Below are 24,737 nucleotides of genomic sequence, written 5' to 3'. Positions count from 1 at the left end.
ATTATATCTACACCCTGTTATATCCCCTATAGATTCTGTATATTATGTATACACCCTGTTATATCCTATAGATCCTGTATATTATATCTACACCCTGTTATATCCCCTATAGATCCTGTATATTATATATACACCCTGTTATATCCTATAGATCCTGTATATTATATCTACACCCTGTTATATCCTATAGATCCTGTATATTATATATCTATCCTGTTATATCCTATAGATCCTGTATAATATATATACACCCTGTTATATCCTATAGATCCTGTATATTATATATATATCTATCTATCCTGTTATATCCTATAGATCCTGTATATTATATCTACATCCTGTTATATCCCTGTATATTATATAGGATGCTGTATATTATGTAGGAAACATATATTTTTCTATATCTACACCCTATTATTCCCCTCCTATAATGTATAATCTCCTGATGGATCTCGGGTCAGGTGCTCATGTTGTTTCTCTGTTACCTGGTGATGAATCTGCAGGGATTACATAATGATAAGCCCAGTGCCAGGAGAGCTCCCTGCGGGGGGCGCCGTCTATTCTTCCTGTATTACAGCAGCTGTAGCGGGTACATGTTATAGTGTACAGATGGATACCTGATCCTTCAGTATAATGTGTGCGGATTTCATTTCTGATCACAGTGTTGTTATATTACTATTATATGATGTCAGTGATGTCATACAGGGGGCGGGGCTGTGATCAGTGCCTTTATATTATATTAGTGATGTCATACAGGGGGCAGGGCTGTGATCAGTGCCTTTATATTATATTAGTGATGTCATACAGGGGGCAGGGCTGTGATTAGTGCCTTTATATTATATTAGTGATGTCATACAGGGGGCAGGGCTGTGATCAGTGCCTTTATATTATATTAGTGATGTCATACAGGGGGCAGGGCTGTGGTCAGTGCCTTTATATTATATTAGTGATGTCATACAGGGGGCGGGGATGTGATCAGTGCCTTTATATTATATTAGTGATGTCATACAGAGGGCGGGGCTGTGATCAGTGCCTTTATATTATATTAGTGATGTCATACAGGGGGCACGGCTGTGATCAGTGCCTTTATATTATGTAATTGATGTCATACAGGGGGCGGGGCTGTGATCAGTGCCTTCATATTATATTAGTGATGTCATACAGGGGCGGAACTGTGATCAGTGCCTTTATATTATATTAGTGATGTCATACAGGGGGCGGGGGCTGTGATCAGTGCCTTTATATTAGTGATGTCATACAGGGGGCGGGGCTGTGGTCAGTGCCTTTATATTATATTAGTGATGTCATACAGGGGGCGGGGCTGTGGTCAGTGCCTTTATATTATATTAATGATGTCTTACAGGGGGCGGGGCTGTGATCAGTGCCTTTATATTATATTAGTGATGTCAGACAGTGGGCAGGGCTGTGATCAGTGCCTTTATATTATATTAATGATGTCATACAGGGGGCAGGGCTGTGATCAGTATTATATTATATTAGTGATGTCATACATTGGGCTGAGCTGTGATCAGTGCCTTTATATTATATTAGTGATGTCATACAGGGGGCTGAGCTGTGATCAGTGCCTTTATATTATATTAGTGATGTCATACAGGGGGCGGGGCTGTGGTCAGTGCCTTTATATTATATTAGTGATGTCTTACAGGGGGCGGGGCTGTGATCAGTGCCTTTTATATTATATTAGTGATGTCATACAGGGGGCTGGGCTGTGATCAGTGCCTTTATATTATATTAGTGATGTCATACAGTGGGCAGGGCTGTGATCAGTGCCTTTATATTATATTAATGATGTCATACAGGGGGCAGGGCTGTGATCAGTATTATATTATATTAGTGATGTCATACATTGGGCTGAGCTGTGATCAGTGCCTTTATATTATATTAGTGATGTCATACAGGGGACACGGCTGTGATCAGTGCCTTTATATTATATTAATGATGTCATACAGGGGGCGGGGCTGTGATCAGTATTATATTATATTAGTGATGTCATACAGGGGTCGGGGCTGTGATCAGTGCCTCTATATTATTAGTGATGTCATACAGGGGGCGGGGCTGTCATCAGTGCCTTTATATTATATTAGTGATGTCATACAGGGGCGGAACTGTGATCAGTGCCTTTATATTATATTAATGATGTCTTACAGGGGGCAGGGCTGTGATCAGTGCCTTTATATTAGTGATGTCATACAGGGGGCGGGGCTGTGATCAGTGCCTTTATATTATATTAATGATGTCATACAGTGGGCAGGGCTGTGATCAGTGCCTTTATATTATATTAGTGATGTCATACAGGGGGCAGGGCTGTGATCAGTGCCTTTATATTATATTAGTGATGTCATACAGGGGGCGGGGCTGTGATCAGTGCTTTTATATTATGTCATAAGAAGAAAGGTTCCAGCTCCCGAAAATTTTTTTTCCAAAATATTAAAAGTCCAAAATTTATTCAGTCCATATTAAAAACCAAAATCAAAACACCCTGTGTAGATAAAACCCCCAGGGTGTTTTAATTTTGGTTTTTAATATGGACTGAATACATTTTGGACTTTTAATATTTTGAAAAAAAAATTTCGGGCGCTGGAACCTTTCTTTTTATGACTTCATATATACCAGGGTAACGGCTCGGCTTTATCCTGGCTTCTAGATCTATGTCTACGAGTGCTCAAACAGTGACTACTACAAAAGGTGAGCTGGATACATTTGTTTTCTTGCTTTTATATTATATTGATGATGTCATACAGGGGGTGGGGCAGTGATCAGTATTAGTGATGTTGTAGAAGGGGGCGGGGCTGTGTCCCTTGTATCATTATATTACATTGGTGATGTCATACTGGGGGTGGGGCTGTGTTCCTTGTATCATTATATCACATTGGTGATGTCATACAGGGGGCGGGGCTGTATTCCTTGTATCATTATATATCTGTGATGTAATACAGGGGCGGCGCTGTGATCAGTGTAATTTTAGTATGATTTTTGTGATGTCATGCAGGGGACGAGGCATTGATCAATGTGTTATTATATTTGATTGGTGATGTCATCCAAGGGGTGGGGCTGTGACTACAGTGTCCTTATATCAGTGATGTCATCCAAGGGGTGGGGCTGTGACTACCTCTCAGACATGATGTAGTGACTGGCTGTCAGCAGTTATGTATGAATGGCTGTGACTGTAGTATAAGGTGTGTGGATCTCATATCTGGTTCATACCCACCTCTTTGCCCTGTTTTTGGGGGTCCTCTCTGCCGATTGCCCCTTATTTTCTCTTCCTCTTGGTGACTCAGATATTTTTCTAGCTGTTGCACTTTCTTTTATTGCATATTGGATTATGTTTTTTTGTATCTCTGCGTCTGTTATGTCACATTGAAAAACAAAAGAGCTGTCTGCGCCGCGCTGTATGGAGCTGCTATAAATAGCCGCCCCGCTCTGACACCCGCTCACTATTTTGTAGGACAATTGATTGAAATAAAAATAAAATGTATGGCTGTTAACTTTCTAATTATTATTTTTTTTCTTATTCCTAATTAAAATTTAAAAAATAAAACAATTTTGCTGACGCAAATCTGGAGTCGGCATCACTTCTTTTGTCTTTTATCTCTTACATAAGATGTAGCGGCGCCGTGAGTGGCATCTCTTGCGGATCCTCCTGTCCCCTCCAGAACATTACAGATGTCACACTCGATACAGTTTACGTCATTTCGCTGCATTTACGCCAACAGAACACGCGGCCTGGTGCACAAGGGGGCCCTTGTATGTTAAAGGGGTTCTCTGCCCCTAAGGATAAGATGTCTGATCGCTGGGGTTCCGCCACTGGGGACCCCGCGATCTCCCTGCTGCACCTGGCGTTCGTTTAGAGTGTCAGGGGCTTGTGACGTTACGCCCTTGTTCGTGACCTCACGGCCACACCCCCTCATCACGGCCACACACCATCAATGCAAGTCTATGGGAGGGGGCGTGACGTCCGTCACGCCCCCTCCCACAGACCTGCATTGAGGGGTGTGGCCGTAATGTCACGAGTCTCCGCCCTGCATCGCCAGTCATCCGGCATAGAGCGAAGTTCGCTCTGTGCACCGGATATCTGGACTGCCGCAGCGGAGATCGTGGGGGTCCCCAGCGGCAGGACCCCGGCGATCAGACATCTTATCCCCTATCCTTTGGATAGGAAATAAGATATCTAGGGGTGGAGTACCCCTTTAAAGAAGTATATTACCATCACGAGTTCTACAGCGCCATCTGTTTCATTCCAGCACAGCTGCGTCTATGCGTTACGTTACTGTAAATGGGTCATGTGATCACCAGTCTGACCCACAGAAATCAGTGCTTAAAGGGGAACTCCGTTGGTGCCAGAAAGTTAAGCAGATCTTAATCCTTACAGTATTTTCAGCTGCTTTTTGCTCCACAGGAGGTTCTATTCTTTTTGTATTTCCTTTCTGTCTGACCACAGTGCTCTCTGCTGACACCTCTGTCCATGTCAGGAACCCTCCAAAGCAGGAACAATTCCCATAGCAAACCTATACTGCTCTGGACAGTTCCTGACATGGACAGAGGTGTCAGCAGAGAGCACTGTGGTCAGACAGAAAGGAAATCCAAACAGAAAAGAACTTCCTGTGAAGCAAATAGCAGCTGATAGGTACTGGAAGGAATAAGATTTTTTAATAGAAGTAATTTACAAATCTGTTTAACTTTCTGGCGCCAGTTGATTAAAAAATAAATAAATTATGTTTTCCAGTGGAGTACCCCTTTAATGTGTCAGAGGAAGCGGTCAGTCCTGGGTCAGCTGACTTCCCGTGCTTGAACAGTGTCATAGGTGATGGCTCATCGGTGTACGTTGTGTAATATAACAAGTTGATTGATCTGTTGTGTTGAATGTCTTTCCTGCAGGCGGCTGAGTCGTGGTACCAACTCCCGGCAGTGGAGGATGCCAGTGTTGCCATGCCCACGCTTAGTGAGACGGTGGCCCGCGGGGAGTATACAGACTTCCCCAGCCTGGAGGAGGGCACTCTGCTGTCAGAGACTGAGCTGAGAAAAGGCTTCTTTGTTGGACAGACACACTTATCACAGCTGGGTAAGTACGTTGTAGACGACCACTCTATCCTTAGGAGTAGATGTAGATAGATGTAGATAGTAATGGTTGTGTTGTTTTTATTTTTTTATGACAGAGGTCCAGGACAGCCGTCTGTCTCCTCGCCTTCACCTCCTGGCCACTGTCTCTACCCCAGAGATCCAGGACAGTCGTCTGTCCCCCCACCTCCCTCTCATGACTGCCGACTCCACATCAGGACACAAGTTCTTTGAAGACACTTTATTCCAGAAGACAGAGGTGGACGACTTTGCTCCTCTAAGGTATGGTTGTTGATCTTCCCCGGCACAGTCCAGGAGGGTCTTGTGAAAGTCAGGCCATGATAGCAAGGGTCAGAGATCATCTTCTTAAAGGAGTACTCTGCCCCTAGACATCTTATCCCCTATCCAATGGATGGGGACCCCCGCGATCTCGGCTGCTGCACCCAACGTTCATTTAGCGCATCGGGTGCAGCGCCAGAGGCTTGTGACGTCACGGCGACGCCCCCTCAATGCAAGTCTATGGGAGCGGGCGTGACAGCCCCCTCCCATAGACTTGCATTGAGGGAGCATGGCCGTGATGTCACGAGCCTCCGCCCTACATCGCCAGTCATCCGGCACGGAGCGAAGTTAGTTCTGGGGTGCCGCAGCCGAGATCGCTGGGGTCCCCAGTGGCAGGACAAAAGGATCTGGTTATGAAATTCAAAATGCCAAACACTTCTTTTCCCAACATCAAATAGTTTGTAGGTCCCCATACACATTGGATGGTCAGCTTGGAGCGTTCAGCGGACATATTTCTAATTCTGTTGATTTTTTTGGGGGGGTCAAAATGACTATTGATTAGGTTGTATTGGATGAGAAATAGCTGGTTGCTTCTTCCAGAAACCGCTACAGTGGGTTGTCCATTGAGTGATGGGGACCGAAATGATCCCTGTAATCATCCCTGTAATCCGCTTTGATTTGGTAGATAGTCAATCATCCTTTTAAGACCTGTTAATAGTAAAGTGATAGGTGACCAGTCATTCAGGCTTGTAGTGTTCACCAGGTTTTTCTGATTCTTCTTCTTTGTATCACTGCAGAGCTTCGCTGGACATGTCGCAGTTCCCAAGACTCCCATTAGAGTCCTTACAGATGAGTGATGCTGTGGAGTTGGCCAGTAAAGAAGTGGCCATGGACCAAGGGGAAAGTAGTGTCTTTATATCACAGAATTACTTGAGGACAGCCCAGGAGGATATGGAAGTCGGTGGTGGGCTACAGTCCCTCTCACAGCACCCACTGTCTTTTAGCCATGGAGAAAAAGATTATAAAGGCAATGAGCCCAAGTCAGCAGTCTCAACAGTGGCATCTTCTGATAACATTAATCCACTTATCATAGACAAGGACCTCACAAGTGAAGATGGTGCCTTCTTAAGGAGCAGTGTCCCTGCCCCTGTGTTGTTGGAGCTGTTGGAGAAAGAAGTGGGAATGTCAAGTAGCAGTGGACGGTCTTCTAGACGTTCTTCCAAATCTAGTGGGTCGGAGAATGTTCCAGGGAGTAAACATCAAGAACCTGATCCAGAACCCAAGAACCTCATCACCTTGGATTCTGGTTTGAGCATAGATCCCAAAACAGCCTCCAACCAGTCATTAGAAGAGTCATTCAGAGACTCCAGTCAAGTGGATTTCTTAAAGGATCTTCAGAAAGAAACTGAGGATCCCAATGAACTTAGTCACCTAAACCAGTCTGGTATCACTCTGCGACAGATGAAACCACCATCATTGATGGACACTCTCCACAAGCAACTCTGCTCTGAAATCCAGCAAAGATACAAAGAACAGGATACCAAGATCAGGAAAGAGACCACCAGCCCTCAAAGCTCACTTGTCTTCAACAAAACCTGCACTGAATCACCCAGCAATGTAGAAGACACGAAAGGGGATGCCCCCCTACGGGAAGAGCTGAGTATGTCTTCTCGCTGTAGCATAGAACGTGGCCATAAAGACACAGAGATGTCACAGGCAGGAAACACTCCGGTGGACGAGGCTTCGTTCATTGGCAGATTAGCTCATCCCATCTCTCAGTCCACACCTGGAACATTTACAATGAATCGCAAGCCGCTCTCCGGTAGAATACAGCAAATCAAGGCCAAGCTGACCGGATCTGACATGTCTTTAAATGAAGAGCCTTCCACTGAGTCCTCTCCCCATAATGTGGCTCAGTCTGCTCTGCCCCAATCTGTCCAGAGCAGCCAAGGGTACCCTGAGAGCAGTGACTCTCAGAGATCATTGTCCCCACAAAGGAGGAGAATTCAGTCTCTGCCCAGTTTGAATTATATTGAGAAGGTTGGAGCCTGGAATACTAACCAGTCATTTGATGCCTTGGTTCTCCGTGGTATAACCGGCACGTCTCCCAAGAAGTTAGCCTACAATGCAGTGGCTGATTCCTTAAACCGGATGCTGTCTAGTCAGGCAAGTGCCACTAATCCTAAGAAAGGGCTCTCTGCCTCGTTCAAAGCCACGTCCTCTATGACCAATCTGAGTACAGCAGAGAAAGAGTCATCCACCACCTCCCAGATCACCAGATCTCAGTCTTACAACTCTGTATTACCCAGAGAAGATCAGGCAGAAGAAGTTGTCCGACCTTCAGAAGTACATGAGACGACTATATCTGCAACGGCACAATCCCAGGTCTCCAGTGGTTCCTCCACCACCAGGGATAATGCCAGTAAGTGGGTGGAAAGTAACACCATGGGCTCCAGTGTTGGAGGTCAGGATCATCCTGTCACTAAAACACCCTCAGAACTTAAGGACAGTTTACACAGTGGTCGAAGAGAGGGATTTGATACATCGGAGAATCAGAATCGCAACTTGGTTACAATGGATCAATTCAGTGATGTTTCCTTAGATCAAGATTACGCCAACAGCTCGAATTCTAGTAACCGTGAGAAGGAGATGCTCCTGGCGTCCCTGACTTCTGCCAAGCATGACCTGACCAGGGAAGGAGGAGAAGACAACTGGTCACCTACGAGAGAGACACCTGGGAAGGAGGAGCTAGACATAGAAGAAAGAATACCTGTAAGTTGCATGTCCTTAGGTGGAAATCTGTGCATTCACAATGACTCCACAAGCAGAATAGAAAGTGCAGCTCTGGAGTTATAATAAAGTATGTAATTCACGATCAGTACATGATAAGTAATGTATTTTCACAATGACCCCACCAGCAGAATAGTGAGTACAGCTCTGGAGTATAATACAGGATATAACTCAGGATCAGTACAGGATAAGTAATGTAATGTATGTACACAGTGACCTCACCAGCAGAATAGTGAGTACAGCTCTGGTGTATAATACAGGATATAACTCAGAATCAGTACAGGTGATCTCACCAGCAGAATAGTGAGTGCAGCTCTGGAGTAGATTACAGCCTCACAAGGTGCATATATACACTGCTCAAAAAAATAAAGGGAACACTTAAACAACACAATGTAACTCCAAGTCAGTCACACTTGATTGACAATCAATTTCACATGCTGTTGTGCAAATGGAACAGACAACAGGTGGAAATTATAGGAGTGGTTCTGCAGGTGGTGACCACAGACCACTTCTCAGTTCCTATGCTTCCTGGCTGATGTTTTGGTCACTTTTGAATGCTGGCGGTGCTTTCACTCTAGTGGTAGCATGAGACAGAGTCTACAATCCACACAAGTGACTCAGGTAGTGCAGCTCATCCAGAATGGCAAATCAATGCGAGCTGTAACAAGGATTGCTGTGTCTGTCAACGTAGTGTCCAGAGCATGGAGGCACTACAAGGAGACAGGCCTGTACATCAGGAGATGTGGAGGAGGCCGTAGAAGGGCAACAACCCAGCAGCAGGACCGCTATCCCAGCCTTTGTGCAAGGAGGAGCAGGAGCTGCCAGAGCCCTGCAAAATGACCTACAGCAAGCCACAAATGTGCATGTTTCCACTAAAACAAACTCCATGAGGGCCCGACGTCCACAGGTGGGGGTTGTGCTTACAGCCTAACACCGTGCAGGATGTTTGGCATTTGCCAGAGAACACGAAGATTGGCAAATTCGCCACTGGTGCCCTGTGCTCTTCACAGATGAAAGCAGGTTCACACTGAGCACATGTGACAGTCTGGAGACTCCGTGGAGAATGCTCTGCTGCCTGCAACATCCCCCAGCATGACCGGTTTGGTGGTGGGTCAGTAATAGTGTGGGGTGGCATTTCTTTGGGGGGGGGGGGGGGGGGGGGGCCGCACAGCTTTCCATGTGCTTGTCAGAAACAGAGAACTGCAGTTTGCAGAAGAAAAGGCGATCCTCCTGGCGATCACCCGGTGGTTATAAAGAAGCCGATACGGACAGGAAAAATAATAAAATATAATCCTTTATTTTTAGCGCTGTGGACTACGTGTTTCAAGGGGTGGGACCCCCTCTTCATCAAGCCCTCTGATTGGTTCAGTGTTAAACACGTCAGATTTATACAGAAAAAACACAAGTAACATATTAGCGGGTTGACAGATATCATACATATTAAAAGGAATAAATAGTATATTTTCTGTACAATGACATAGAATAAAACAAAAAAAAAAAAGGATATGCATAGTCGGATATTGATAAAATCCCAAAATTCATAAGTTTAAAACTTATGAATTTTGGGATTTTATCAATATCCGACTATGCATCTTCTTTTAATCCCTTTTTTTTTTTTTGTTTTGTTTTGTTCTATGTCATTGTACAGAAAATGCTCATCAGGAGCATGCCCAGGCGTTGTAGGGAGGTCATACGGGCACGTGGAGGCCACACACATTACTGACTTGTGACTTGTATTAAGGACATTACATAAAGGACATTACATAAAGTTGGATCAGCCTGTAGTGGGGTTTTCCACTTTGATTTTGAGTGTGACTCCATATCCAGACCTCCATGGGTTGATAAATTTGATTTCCATTGATAATTTTTGTGTGATTTTGTTGTCAGCGCATTCAACTATGTAAAGATGAAAGTATTTCATACGATTAGTTCATTCATTCAGATCTAGGATGTGTTATCTTATTGTTCCCTTTGTTTTTTTGAGCAGTGTATATAATATTTTTTTCTTAGTATATTTCTTATAATTCCACAATTTATAATAAGGGATGAAGTTCTATGTAGTGTTGTCACTGGAGTGTCCCCGTGGTTCTGATCACTTTTACCGTAGGCATACTGCTTATTTTAACCAGGATCATTTTGTCTGGCAGACGTACCTCAAGAACCTTGGCATTGATCAATCCCCCACCACTATCCTCACACCATTTGCACCAAGGGGACCCATTCGGGAACCAGAGTTCTCTCCATCAGAGCTGAGAACAATTAAAGGATCCACAGCAACGCCCAGCCGGAGTATGAGGCTCTCTGAAGGTAAGTGTCTGATCCTCTGCTCACCCTGTCTTTCATAGCTGCGCACATCTAGCACCCCCTGCTGGTTCAGTGCCTGCATGCTGTATGGTGTTGCACCATATAATAGTATTATCCTCCAATAGTAATGTATGTACACAATTTGTTCATATGTAGTTATTGCCTACAATGGTTTCTGTAACTGATAATTTATTTTTCTTTCTGGTCAGGTGGTTCTCAGAGCGCGGTGAACATCTCCCAGTCCAGCCTGTATTCATCCACTTCTACCACCAGTGTATCTATTCCTATGGGATCAGAAGCTGGGCCAGAATCTCCATTACCTACTGAGCTGTCTCCTCCTTTCGGCCCCAGATCTGCTGATGACAGGCCGATCAGCCAGGACGACACTATGACTCGGGGTGTTGGAAGAGATTTGGCGACGCTCTCTGACCACGTAGCTATGTCTCCAGCTGTTAAGCCAATCCATGATCTTAACTTGAGTGAGGTGCCATCCCAAGCATTCCTCGATGAAGATCTTGTGAAGTCCACAGGAGTAAAGCAGATCATAGAACAATTTGAGACTGGTGGGTACGATGGGACCACCCCACGTCATATTATACAAGAGCAGGCGTCATCCTTACAGGGCTTCTCTATGAGACCTCCCATCGTGGATCCTATTAATGACTCATTCATTGGGTCCAAGACCCTAAAAGAGATCCAGAAGCTCTTAGCAGAAGGTGTCAGTCTCGATAGGACAGGTTCCGGTTTACACCGAGCATCTCCAGTAGGGGATCCATACACAGAGTCTCCTTCAAGGAGCCTAAATTTAGAAGACTCACTTAAGTCTCTGAATAGCAGATCTGCAAGCCCCTTGGATCTCCTGGTGAAGGACATGTCTTGGGACTCTTCGTTCAATAGTGGCTTAACAGGTGACCATTTGGTGAATAAAGATTTGGCAGGGACCTGGAACACTGACTCTCTTAATACTGGTAGTTCTTCCTATTTAGAACTATCTGTAAACACCTTTGCCGCACCAGTGAGTCATTGGCGAAGGTCAGAGCCAGAAGGCTGCAGTAAAGCCACAACAAATAAGGTCATGCCATCTTCAGTCAAGTTCCAGGATGCTATTGGCAGGGGGGAAAGGGAATTTGTGGACGTAGCTGAGAGGGTGCAGCGAAGTGAGCAACTTTTAAGCAACGTTTCAAGCTCAGTGGGAGGCTTGAAGAATACTTTGGCTGTAACAGGATCTGTTTATGCTCGGGGAAGGGATACCGAAAGTGATGAAAGTAGCGGGGACTCCCTTGCTGCCCGAGTTACAAGCCTCTTGAGGAACGAGACCCCATTGACTCACACAGTGCGAGTGACGCAAAGTGCAGATGAGGAGGAAAGGAGAGCAAGAGGTAAGATGTCACTTATCCTGCACATACATGTGCATATGGTCGTGTGTGGAGAGGAGGCCTGTGACCTGATCCTTGTACTGGTCTCGTCTCTTAAACGGACATACCTCTGCTTTTTCCTGTAAGGTTCGGTGAAGCTAAAGCTGACCAGTCACCCGATGATGGCGGAGGACACGGAGCTGAGTGAAGAGGACAGGAGACGGATAGAGGAGATTAAGAAGGAACTGCTAGACAAGGCCAAGGAGGCTGAGAAGGTGCATATACTTATATCTGCTGTGTGATGGAGAGAGCGGAGTGTCATACTGACCGGTCACTCCATAGATGGGGGCACCAGTGAGTGACACATGATATGAGTGTGGGTGGGGACAGAGCTGGGACTGTTGTTGTTGGCTATCGTTAACGTTTCCATGCTTGTTATGATGCAGCCACCTGTATGGATGGCAGGTAAGTTCACCCTCTGCAGTGTGCGGTGCTTCTCCTGCATGTTTGCCATAGTGTCCAGGGATGTGACCACCTAAGAATCACTAGGGGGCGCTTCTCCTTTTTGAACACTTTTCACGACAACTCATTATAGGTGCCGTCTTTTGTTTCACCATTGTGCAAGAAAAAGATCTGCAAATTTCTAATAAACTCTGGATTTTTTTCAAGATCTCTGCTTGCTGTCAGTAATTGGGAACGCACCCGACGTTCGTTTAGAGCATCGGGTGCAGCGCCGGAGGCTCGTGACGTCACTGCCATGCCCCCTCAATGCAAGTCTATGGGAGGGGGCGGAACGGCTGTCACGCCCCCTCCCATAGACTTGTATTCCGGGGGCATGGCCGTGACATTACGAGCGGGGCGTGACCGTGACGTCACGAGCCTCCGGCGCCCGCATTGCCAGTCATCTGGCAAGGAGCAAAGTTCACTACATGCATCGGATGTCTGGACTGCCGCAGCCGAGATCGCGGGAGTCCCCCTCGATCAGACATCTTATCCCCTATCCTTTTGGATAGGGGATAAGATGTCTAGGGGCGGAGTACCCCGTTAAATGCACTGATCTCACAGGGTTTGTGAGATGTCAGGTCAGGATGGAGTTTTCAACCTCATTGTCAATTCACTGACAGCAAGTGGAGATCTTGCGGTTATAGTATGTGTATGGGGGTATATTCTCGGTTTGACTTGGTTTCCTGCTTGCTGTGTGATTCCAGAACATTGCACCCAGTCTTCTCTGTCTTTAGAGGGTTTTTTCTTTTTGCATGGAACCAGTAGCAGTGGGTGCAGAACTACATCTCTCAGCATGCCCACGTCGGAAGTTTTCTTTTTGTCTTGTATACACTCAGTAAAGCCTCTTCCGGGCTGTACCCCACGCTCCCATAAATAGTTGTCTTTTCTATAAGTATAAAGCCGCCATAGCATATCCTCTATTCCAAAAGGATCAGCCTGATGTTTACAATGAGGCCCCAGGAGGATCCCTGAAGAGCTTCATACAACAATGTACACATAACAATGTACTATCGGCGTCTACAAAGCTTCTTGTACAACAGCGACTGCTGCCCGTGACCCCGAGTCCCGGAAGTCCGTATTTATAGCTTTCATTCATCGCAGCCTCTTTTATCCAGACCTTGTTGTTATGGTGTTGTCCTTGTACAGAACGCTTTTGTAGCCCTAGCAAGATATTTATAACAGCGTGAAGAACTCTGAGCCGTAGAACGTGGAAGACAACGGGCAAAGAAAGGAAGCGTAGGCGGCCATGTTCAGGAAGAATATCCATGCTGGGGCCTAGGAATAACAAGTGTTAACTCTTCAGTGTAACCTATAGGGATCGGCCATAGCTGTAGACGAGAGTATTTGGACGTTTCCCTATAATTGTAGTCAATAAGATTTCAAAGTTTCCATCAAGTGTATCAGACCTGAATAGAATAGATTGTTTAATTCCCATGGTCAGTAATAACTATGGCAAGTGGTTGGAAACTAGGTGGCGGACTATCAGTGCTCTATTGGCCAGCTTGTTAATATAGCAGCTGGGGCCAGATGAAGATGCATAGGCCTGACACTAATATTCTTAAGGTGGCAGGCCTAGGGGCTGATGGTAGGGTGTACTAGGAATACTAGGGTTGGCAGGTCTAGGAGTTAAAGGCAGGGTGTACTAGTAGTACTAAGGTGGCAGGTCTAGGGGTTAAAGGCAGCATTTACAAGTAGTACTAAGGTAGCAGGTCTACGGGTTAAAGGCAGGGTGTACTAGTAGTACTAAGGTAGCAGGTCTACGGGTTAAAGGCAGGGTGTACTAGTAGTACTAAGGTTGCAGGTCTAGGAGTTAAAGGCAGGGTTTACTAGTAGTACTAAGGTGGCAGGTCTAGGGGTTAGAGGCAGCGTGTACTAGTAGTGCTAAGGTGGCAGGTCTTGGTGTAAGGGCAGGGTCTACTAGTAGTACCAAGGTGGTAGTTCCAGGGGCCAAAGGCAGGATGTACTAGGAATACCAAGGTGCTAGGTTTTTGGGTCAAAGGAAGGATGTACTAGAAGTTCTTAGATGGCAGGTTTAGGGCAGATGAGGAAGTTTACAAGAAGTCTTAATGTGGCAGGAGAGAGAGTAAAAACTAAAATGCCATTGCTAAAAATTGCTTCAGGAAGGGGTTGGAGTCATAATAGAGGCCAAAAAACAACCATGCTAGAAATGCAAATGTTCGTTGTGCTTGTAATGTTTACTGAGGAACATTTGGGGGAGAGTTGGAAGTGCGTAAACAAGAAAGCTGGCCATACGCATTAGACATGTAACAGCTTAACCTGACAATTTTGTCAGGATCCGCTCACCAGCTGTTATTGGTGCCCTCCCGGCTGTCTAATGAACGAGCATTCAGCCAACAGTTGTCTTATGTGTATGTCCAGCTGCACTCATCATGTGACCGTTCTAGAAAACTGCTCATTGATCTATCCCACTGTCATTTTCAGGATTATTCTCGACTAGCTTCTTCCAGGGAGGCAAGGGAATTCAGGTTACGGCTGACCCCATCACCATTCCAGTTACCGGTCACTAGCTCTCATGAGGACACACAAGATATACCCTCACATGTCCATCACTATACCACAAGTGGAGGAATGACTAAAGACTCATCCGATCATCCTCCGCCAACACCTCATTCTTGTCAACAAGATCCAACAGCAGCATTGGGGGAAAATGCTCATGAGCTGGAGAGACAAAGCATGAGTCCCACCGTAGAGGCCACAAAACCAATATCTTCCATCACGTTTTCCTCCCGTAAACGTTCTTCACCTCTGTCTGCTTCTCTTGATGGAGGTTCTGAGCCACTTCCTTCCCGTCTACAAGATGTCTTCGATAAGTCACCAGACAACCAAGGTTTTGACCATAAATCTCCTTCTGTACTTCCATTGTCTCATGAAATCTATCACATTCACCATCAAGACCTTGCTGATAAAGAATCGTTTCCCACTTCTGGTGCTTGTACAACCCAGGAGTTTCCATCGAGTTCCTGGGTTGTTGATGAAGGATACTCTGAAGCTGCATCCATACAACAAACTTCTGCTCCATCTGTTAAAAGATATGGTACATGGTCATTCACTCCAAAGGAAAATGTGGACCCTGGATGTGAAAGTGTTAATCCAGAAGGTTCCTTAGTCATGGATCACAGTCATCGGGTGAAGAGCAGTGGTAGTGATGATCGACAAAGACCGTATTGTGGACCAGATAACTGTGAAGATTCTGCGGAAGGATCACTCCTAACCAAACAAACTTTATCTTCTCCAACTCGAAAAGCCCTTTCTTGTATCCATGTTACTATCTCTCCAAAGGAGGACATGAAAGTGCTCGATGTTACCACAGCCCTGGTGACCGTAGATCCTGAGAGAGGTTCATCTGCTATGGAAGCAAGAGCAAATCTAGATAAGTCCAGGTCATCGTCTGCACACCTCCCTGAGAAAGTCCTGAGCCTTAACAACTTATCTGCTAGGACAGTCCCACTCAGCAGTCCCCACCCTACAGAAGACAATAAGGCCACTCATAAAGATTTCAGCCAGTTTATGGACAAAGAAAACCTTCCCACAAAATGGATCCAGTCTGAGAGAAGACGCTCTCCACTGTCTGATGCCACTACTCAGATAACCACCGAAAGTCCGGAGAAAACCACCTTCTCAGCTGAAATCTTTGTTGAGGGGTCATTGAGAGAAGCCTCCACACCGTCAATCCTAAAAGTCAACCACACCCCTGAACAACAGACGTCCCCCAAGACTTCACTATCCTATCTGTCCCGGGCTACTGGTGAGCACTGGATTTTTGTATATGTTGTAAGTTGGGAGGAGGGGGAGATGTCCTTAAAGGGGTATTCGTGGTTCATACATCTTATCTCCTATCCAAAGCTTAGGGGATAAGATGTATGATCGCAGGGGTCCTGCCGCTGGGGACCCCCACGATCTCTGTGCAGCCCCTGGTATTCTGTAACAGGCGCTGCTTCCAAGACGGTGAAGTGATGTCACAGTCATGCCCCCTCCATGGGAGGTGTCGTGAAGGCCATTGGATACGGGATAAGATGTTTAAACCCGGAATACCCCTTTAACATGGCTGGGTCAAGTTTAACATGATATATATGGGACACCATTGTAGCTGGAGATTATCAGACACTCATGTTGGCTTTGATGAGGTCGTTTTAGTCTAGTGGTCTCTTATCATAGGATCTTCAGACCAAACAGTGATGTATAGTCGCTGGGTCCTAATGTAGGAACTGTAAGAGGGCTCCATTGTACATTTTGCTTTATACAGTATAATACTGGAGTCTTGTAACAGTCCTTTGGACCACCGTCATACACCAGGGCCGGGTGTGACTTCTACTTCTGCCCTGGCCCTTATAGCTACGCATCTACAGAGATCCAGGATAACATTGTGATGTTTGATCCCTATAACACAGATCAACCTTTGCTGTTGCCGTATCGGCCCCCGGGGAGCCCAGAGCTGTTCTATGTGCCCTTCATGGAAGGTGGATCCAGGATGTCCCCTGTCAGTACCATCGAGAGCTCCCATACAGGTACAGAGAACTTAGCCCCCCCGCTTACCCTCTCAGGACTACAGAATATAAAAAGGGATCTCTGCAGAATAAGGACTAATATAAGGACTTTTCTTCCCTTCTTACAGGCTCCAATGATGCCGTTTCCCCAAATTTTCATCCTGACATCTTGGGTTCTACTACAGAAAAGCTGTCAGACCTTAATATACCCAGACACAGAGAGGGCATCTACACTAAAGAGCCAAGCCCCAAAACGTCGGAGAGGAAACCGCAGATGGCAAGAGGTGAGTGGCTGCAAGAAAGTGCTGTATACTCCACTTACATCCAGAGCTGCATTTCATTTCATACATAGCACTGAACCTGTAGGTTACAACAGTTGGATGCATTGAGCCTGAAAGGAATTGTCCAAAGTGTATGATCCCTGAGAGGCCCCACTGCACGGACCCCCAGCAGTCTGGAGAATAGGAATTGAGATTCCTATTCAAAAAAGACCAATGGTCCCAAATGTGCATTGCTGCTCTGTTTATTGTCATTGTTCCTATACTCGCGTATCGCCGACTGTCTTATAGTTATACTTGTTCACTCCATTCAGACAAGGCTTTGGGATCCCTGTTCTCCAGATCACTGGGGGTCCGACCACTTATGCTCTGAATAGAGGTTGTGTGTTGTTGGTGGCATTAAAGGGGTTCTCCACTGGCCAGCATTCGGAACATTTAGTTCAGAACGCTGTGTGCACGCTGCGGGGGTCGATCACGCCCCCTCAATGTAAGTCTATGGAGTATAAGATGTCATGGAATGTCATGGAATTCCAGATCAGTATATGTGACGTAATTTAAATTTACTCCATACATAATGTGAAGGAATAATGCAGACTTCTTTTCTCTATGGAAACTTCTTTAGTATTATCTCTTTTATAGGTTCAACTGGTGACCATAAATCCGCCGATCATCCATTGAAGTCGGCATACAGTCCACTGCAGGATTCTAGGATCCTCAGTAAAATGTCCCACAGCACCATCCGTCCTAGCAGTCCTGAGTCCACAAAGAGATCGATCTCTGGGGGGCTGAGGTCAGATCTGGCTTTCTCCTTGGGGGATGAGGAGTTCCTTCCCTTACAACCGGAAATAGACTATTGCCAAGTGCAACCTGATATGCACACACCACTAAGGGCCCTAGAGGTGACCGAGAGAAAAAAGACTTACAAAGACGTTCCTAGCCAGACCCATGGAAAACCAAGCGGTTCAGCAGACAGCAGCCTACAGAGGAGTTTCTCCAGAAGCCGTGCCATCAGTAGAGCAGGGAGCTCGGGTCAGAGCGTCATCTCCAACCAGAGCCTGGACGATCTCTGGGCACGCTATACAGAAAGAAAAAGACGGACACCTGAATCCAGCAGCAAGCTGGAAGTATCGCTGGTGGAACGTCTGGAGCGTTTGGCTCGGCTGCTGCAGAACCCTCAGCCTCACTCACTTATGGTGTCCACTGATAAGGAGGAGAACCATCAAGAGATAAAGAAAGCTGCCCGGGAGCAGTGGTACAGGAGGAAACTTGGGGTAGACTCTCCAGAGGATGACTTTGTGAGTAAACCCTATGAGGGATCTGACAATTCCTCGCTGCATTCTGAGGTGAGAAGCACAGTGACCGATAGCGCCACCGTCACCACAGAGTCTCTGGTGGGCAGTGACGTCTCATCCGGGACTGGCGGCAGCACCTCTGTGTCCACCATAGACACCATCAGACTGATTAATGCTTTTGGACCTGAGAAGGTCATCCCATCATCGAGGCTCAGACGTCTTTACAGCACCATTGACATGCAGAAGAAGCGTACAGAGGAGACAGTGAGGGGATCGAAACGGGGGCCTGCGGGCCGGGGACAGCCCAGGATGGAGATACAGGAGCTCCTGAAGAGTCACAGTAAGGTAAAATAATGTTCTCATACGGGAGGGGGATCTAGGCCCAGCACTCGTAATGTCTCTTCAGAGTGGTCTTACAGTGTTTCTGTCTCCTTAAGATGGCGGATGTGGAATCTGTTGCCTCAGCAGACAGTTTATGGGAACCAAGCCCAGCTCTGAGACCGAAAAATGGCAGCAAGGGGCTGAGCAAAGGAGTCCAGGCAGGTATGTGGCTGTCATGATGGAGGCTGAAGGTGTCCAACACATCTTACATGTCATAGAGGCATCAGGTGATTCATCCATAAAGACGAGGCCCCAGTGCCATTCTATAGCAGTGTATCAAAAGAAATCCTGGAACAACCTTTTTTTGCAATGCTTTTTAAAGTTTATTTATAACATAAGATGTTACAATTTACGCAAGATCCATTTCATTTGTTGCATTTGGACAAAGGCTATTTGCTGACTAGTGCGCATGAGCCCATTGTGCAAGAGACTGATTGCTGTCCCGCCGCACCCCTTTGCAGCTGCTCTCCTTACGAGGTGACGGGACGCCGTCCTCGGACTTATTTATTTTAAGAATAATTCTTTATATAGAGCACACACAATCCGCAGCGCTGTACACTCAAACTGGTCCCTGTCCCCATTGAGGCCAGTTACCCCTGATTTACCTGATCTGAATCAGCTTAGCATGTTTGTTCCTATGATGGACTTGAATTCTATTATGGTGGATCGTTTTAATTTATGTGTAAATAAATCATATTAAAGGGGGACTCCGCCCCTAGACATCTTATCCCCTGTCCAAAGCATAGGGCATAAGATGTCTGACCTGGACCCCCGCGATCACCCTGCTAGAGCATCTGGTGCAGTGCCGGAGGCTCGTAACGTCACTGCCACTCCCCGCTTGTAAAGTCACGGCCACGTCCCCTCAATGCAAGTCCATGGTAGGGGGCTTGAAGTCACAAGCCACCGCCTCGCATTGCCAGTGATCTGGCATGGAGCGAAGTTCGCTCCGTGCACCGGATGTCTGGGGTGCCGCAGCCGAGATCGCCGGGGTCCTCAGCGGTGGGACTTCTGTGATCAGACATCTTATCCCCTATCCTTTTGGATAGTGGATAAGATGTCTAGGGCTGGAGTACTTCTTTAAGTGCACTTTAAATTGTGTATGATTTTTTGTAATAAAATAAAGGCAACTTATATAGTATATCTTATATGTTGAAGCCTTGCGTACCCTTTCCTTCTTTTTGTGTTTGGTATATATGAGGTATTGAGAGGTGGTACAAGGAGTAGGCTCTCTGCTAGGTAAGTGGGTGAACCACTATTTATTTTTGCATGTTATGAATAAACCTTTTGGAAGCTTGTGCCAGGATTTCTTTTGATACATTGGATTTACCTCGAGTAAAGCACCGATCTTATGTGCTGTCTGCACAGACCTCTTCCATCCTATGGTAGGGCTGTCAGCATTGGCGCACATGTTGAGCGGTGGGTTGTAGAAGCAGATGGAGGCCCCAAGGGGTGTATACAAGTCTAATCGCAGCCCCATGTCTATCACTTACATTAAGTGTTGATGGTTGTTGTAGGAGAGTTGGAGATTGTGATGAGTGCCACCAGGAAGAACACCCGAGATGTGGGCACCACGTTCCCGTCTCCAGGAGGCGAGCGGCTGAAGTCTGTGGCAGCGAACATGGAGGCCAATGTGAGAACGTCCAACAGCAAAGTGAAGGCAGCGGTGCCATACATCCCAGCCGGTGAGTGACATTTTATCTTGGTATAGACTGGGAGGATGGGGTTTTCTGTTTGTGTCCATATGGATGTGCTATAATCGGGACCCTCTGATCACACACAGGGCTGAGCTGGTTTGTGCCGGCTGAAAACCTGAAATCCGAGTCCAGGAAGGAGAACGAGCCACGGGTCGGGAGAGGTCCAGGGCCTGCCTGGTATGAGCCAGTAAAAAGCACCAAGCCCTGGAGAGAACCTTTACGGGAGAAGAATGAACAGGACCGCGGCACTAGCAGACATGACCAGATCCATGGAACCAGAGTCACCGTGGACAAGACACTCAAACCATTTATCAGAGTGACCCTGCAGGTGAGGGGGGGGCACAGTGTGGTGTCAGATATGAAGCTTCCAGTCAGGATCTGGTCTTATTCTCTGGCCTTTTATGTCTTAGGAATCTCTAAGGTCTCATCGGCCGGACTTCATCTTCCGCTCTGGGGAGAGGGTGAAACGGCTGCAGCTCCTCGCTGAGGAGCGCAAACTACAGAGCGTGTTCCAGGGCGAAAGAGACGTTCTCTTCAACCACCAGCCGAGGAGCCGAGCCCCACAATATAAAGGTAATGGCAGCTAGAGATTCTAAGGGGAGTCCAGGATGATGGCACGATACACCACTGTATCTAGAGATTTGTAGTAGGGGCGGCTGTATGCCGTATAGATTCACCCCATGATTGTGGCCATTTGGTTGAATGTGCTGCTTGACCCCTCCAGACTTCTTCCGGCCCCCTGCCTCCAGACTTCTTTCGGCCCCCTGCCTCCAGACTTCCTTCGGCCCCCTGCCTCCAGACTTCCTTCGGCCCCCTGCCTCCAGACTTCCTTCGGCCCCCTGCCTCCAGACTTCCTTCGGCCCCCTGCCTCCAGACTTCCTTCGGCCCCCTGCCTCCAGACTTCCTTCGGCCCCCTGCCTCCAGACTTCCTTCGCCCCGCTTGTCTGAAAATCTTTCCATCAGTGGCCTCATAAAGTTCTCATGAATGGTGCCCATGCAATATAATGGTTACGTAAGGTATAATAGACTGATACATGGTCCAGGGACACAAGACGCGTCCACATCCATCCCCAGTTTATCTCGTACATCTCCTCTCCTTTTTAGATTCCAGATCACTGCAGCAGAGTCGAAGCATCCCAAAGAAAGAGATGATCCAGAGGTCCAAGAGGTGAGATACAGGACACAGGCTCTAATATATCAGAAAGGTCCCAGAATGTGGACTCTGCTACCTCCGAGCAAACGCATAGGGTCAACTATGAGGAGTAGAACGGGAGAGCAGACATTTACGATCAGCAGGATCAGCAGCTCTGAAGCACAAACTGGTGCTTTGACAAGTGACATACAGTGCAGACCATAACCAGAAGACTGTCAGGTCCTGGTGCCGAGATGGCTAATGTATCAGGATGTAGTGATGTGTTACATGACATAGGTGGCAGCACTGAAGCGATGGACTACAAGTGACAGAATGCTCAGGGAACGAGGGGGATCCTTCAGGGAGATGCTATGTTGTACAGAGCTGTAGGTGGGCAGAGAGGCGGCCGCAGTGCCCTGACACATTGATACGCTGTAGACATGGCCTGCGCTCATGGATTCTTCTATATTGGGATTATTCCAGGATTTATGAGCAGCTTCCGGAGATCAGGAAGAGAAAGGAAGAAGAGAAGAGGAGATCGGAGTACGACTCCTATCGTGTGAGGGCCCAGCTGTTCCGGAAGGTGAGTTCCCTGACTGTGCAGTGTTCAATATGGCAGAATCTCCTTAACTGTCTAATGTGACCCTCAAAAGAGCTGATTACTGCTTTGCCTGATACTATTAAAGGGGTATTCTAGCGGCAACATTTTTTTTTTATACTGGCTCCAGAAAGTTAAACAGATTTGTAAATTACCGTACTATTAAAGAATCTTAATCCTTCCCATACTTATCAGCTGCTGAAGTTGAGTTGTTATTTTCTGTCTGACAACAGTGCTCTCTGCTGACACCTCTGTATGTCTCAGGAACTGTCCAGAGTAGGAGCAAATCCCCATAACAAACCTCTCCTGACATGAGACAGACAGGTGTCAGCAGAGAGCACTGTTGTCAAAAAGAAAAGAACTCAACTTCAGCAGCTGATAAGTACTGGAAGGATTAAGATTTTTTAATAGAGGTAATTTACAAATCTGTTTAGCTTTCTGGGGCCAGTTGTTATATAAAATAAAATAAAAAAAGTTTTTTCCTTGAATACCCCTTCATGACCCAGGGTTTTTCCGTTTTTACACTTTCGTTTTTTCCTCCTTACCTTTAAAAAACCATAACTCTTTAAATTTTGCACCTAAAATTCCATATTATTGCTTATTTTTTGCGCCACCAATTCTATTTTGTGATGACAGTAATTTTACCCAAAAATCTACAGTAAAACGAAAAAAAAAAAATTTATTCTGCGACAAAATTGAAGAAAAAACACTTTTGTAAATTTTGGGGGCTTCCGTTTCTACGCAGTGCATATTTCGGTAAAAATGACACCTTATCTTTATTCTGTAGGTCCATACGGTTAAAATGATACCCTACTTATATAGGTTTGATTTTGTCGTACTGCTGGAAAAAATCATAACTACATGCAGGAAAATGTATATGTTTAACTCCTTAAGGACTTAGGGCATACCCGTTGTATAATAGCGGGTCGGGCCCGGCCTCTAACAACGGCCGGGACCCGTGGCTAATAACGCGCGGCACTGATCGCTGCTTTGAAAGTTGATTGCCACGTCTAAAGTGAAAGTAAAACGCTGCCGGTTAGCTCAGGGGGCTGTTCGGGACCACCGCGATCAAATCGCGGCGCCCCAAACAGCTGGAGGACAACAGGAGGGTCCCTACCTTTCTCTTCGCCGTCCCATCACCGAATGACTGCTCAGTGCCTGAGATCCAGGCATGAGCAGTCAAGCAGCAGAATCATTGATCAATGGTTTCCTATGAGAACACATTGATCAATGTAAAAGATCAGTGTGCAGTGTTATAGCCCCATATGGAAGCTTTTTTTTCGCAATGTTAGAGCTCCCATAGGGGACTATAACATGCAGTACATTGATCTCTCATACTGTTCAATGCTATGCCATAGCATAGCATTGATCAATGTTTCTGCCGCTTGACTGCTCATGCCTGGATCTCGGGCACAGAGCAGTCATTTGGCGATCGGACACGGAGGAGGAAGGTAAGGGACCCTCCTTGTGTCTTCTAGCTGTTCGGGACGCCGCAATTTTTCCGCAGCGGTCCTGAAGAGCCCACTGAGCTAACCGGCACTTATTAGCGTTCACTTTAGACGCGGCGATCAACTTTGAACACCGCATCTAAAGGGTTAATAGCGCATGGCACAGCGATCAGTGCCGCACGCTAATAGCCACGGGTCCCGGCCATTGCTAGGTGCCAGGCCCGACCCACTAGGACGCTGGGCCACACCGTGGCCCAGCATTATTGAAAGAGAAAGGATCCAGGATGTACCGTTACGTCCTGGGTCGGGAAGGGGTTAATCTTACTGCCCAGCAGCACAGAGTATTTCAGGAGAGTACCATGGTATAAAATCCCAGTGAGCCCTCTCTATAAAATACTCCGTGCTGCTGGGAGGACACTGCTCCTCATTATCTGATGATGTTTTATTCTTTTCTCTCTTGTAGAAAGTGACCAATCGCATCCTGGGCAGGAAGACTCCTTGGAACTGATTCGGAGACCCCCCTTACCCTAACCTAGGGTCGTAAGGGTCCATGCACACTACAGAAACTCCACTCAAAATAATTTCAGGTGGAATTCTGCTTGCAGCCGCCTTCGCCAGAATAGACGCTGAATGTCTGTACGGACAGTAAGTGGTGTCCCATTGACTGCAGTGTAGTGCCGGGCGGACACCACCGAAAGATTCCTGAGCCGCCACAGAATTTCCATAGTGTGCACAGTATAATGGGAAGTGCAGCTGTAGTGTGATTGTGCTCTAAAGGACCCTCCCCCACCTTCTAAACTGACATGTGATCTATAGGCTCCGCCTTATTCCCCCTTAGTGGGGAATTGTGTTTTTAGAATTGGGTTAACTTATAATTTTGTAATAGATGTTTTATATATTTTTATATTAATTTAAATAAATAATATTTAAATCTTCAGTTTCTTGTTATCCCATGAAGATCACAGCGATCAGCCGCCATTCCGGTTACTCTTCTGCTGCCCCCCACTCCAGTACCTTAAATGGGCGCTGTCATTTCTAAACACTTTTTATATAATGTAGATAATACCATTATATATATATATATATATATATATATATATA

At 46.4% G+C, this 24,737-nt stretch overlaps 1 protein-coding gene across 2 annotated transcripts in view; it reads left to right on the top strand.

Annotated features, from left to right (window-relative positions):
• Nucleotides 1–24,516, top strand: part of ALMS1 (ALMS1 centrosome and basal body associated protein) — a 30,261-nt gene extending 5,745 nt beyond the window's left edge. For both annotated transcript variants that reach the window (XM_056551750.1, XM_056551755.1), the window contains exons 2-18: nucleotides 4,897–5,080; nucleotides 5,175–5,358; nucleotides 6,153–8,127; nucleotides 10,293–10,452; nucleotides 10,659–11,828; nucleotides 11,952–12,079; nucleotides 14,751–16,074; nucleotides 16,718–16,834; nucleotides 16,942–17,097; nucleotides 17,731–18,728; nucleotides 18,821–18,926; nucleotides 20,279–20,446; nucleotides 20,545–20,786; nucleotides 20,869–21,031; nucleotides 21,563–21,626; nucleotides 22,074–22,173; nucleotides 24,100–24,516. In XM_056551750.1, coding sequence (XP_056407725.1) covers nucleotides 4,897–5,080; nucleotides 5,175–5,358; nucleotides 6,153–8,127; nucleotides 10,293–10,452; nucleotides 10,659–11,828; nucleotides 11,952–12,079; nucleotides 14,751–16,074; nucleotides 16,718–16,834; nucleotides 16,942–17,097; nucleotides 17,731–18,728; nucleotides 18,821–18,926; nucleotides 20,279–20,446; nucleotides 20,545–20,786; nucleotides 20,869–21,031; nucleotides 21,563–21,626; nucleotides 22,074–22,173; nucleotides 24,100–24,144 — 7,284 coding nt within the window. In that variant the 3' untranslated portion in view covers nucleotides 24,145–24,516. The remainder of the gene's footprint in view (nucleotides 1–4,896; nucleotides 5,081–5,174; nucleotides 5,359–6,152; nucleotides 8,128–10,292; nucleotides 10,453–10,658; nucleotides 11,829–11,951; nucleotides 12,080–14,750; nucleotides 16,075–16,717; nucleotides 16,835–16,941; nucleotides 17,098–17,730; nucleotides 18,729–18,820; nucleotides 18,927–20,278; nucleotides 20,447–20,544; nucleotides 20,787–20,868; nucleotides 21,032–21,562; nucleotides 21,627–22,073; nucleotides 22,174–24,099) is intronic.
• The last annotated feature ends 221 nt before the right edge of the window (nucleotides 24,517–24,737 follow it).

Source organism: Hyla sarda, chromosome 1 (assembly GCF_029499605.1).
Source record: "Hyla sarda isolate aHylSar1 chromosome 1, aHylSar1.hap1, whole genome shotgun sequence".
Classification (NCBI taxonomy): domain Eukaryota; kingdom Metazoa; phylum Chordata; class Amphibia; order Anura; family Hylidae; genus Hyla; species Hyla sarda.
This window is presented reverse-complemented; position numbering and strand designations above follow the sequence as displayed.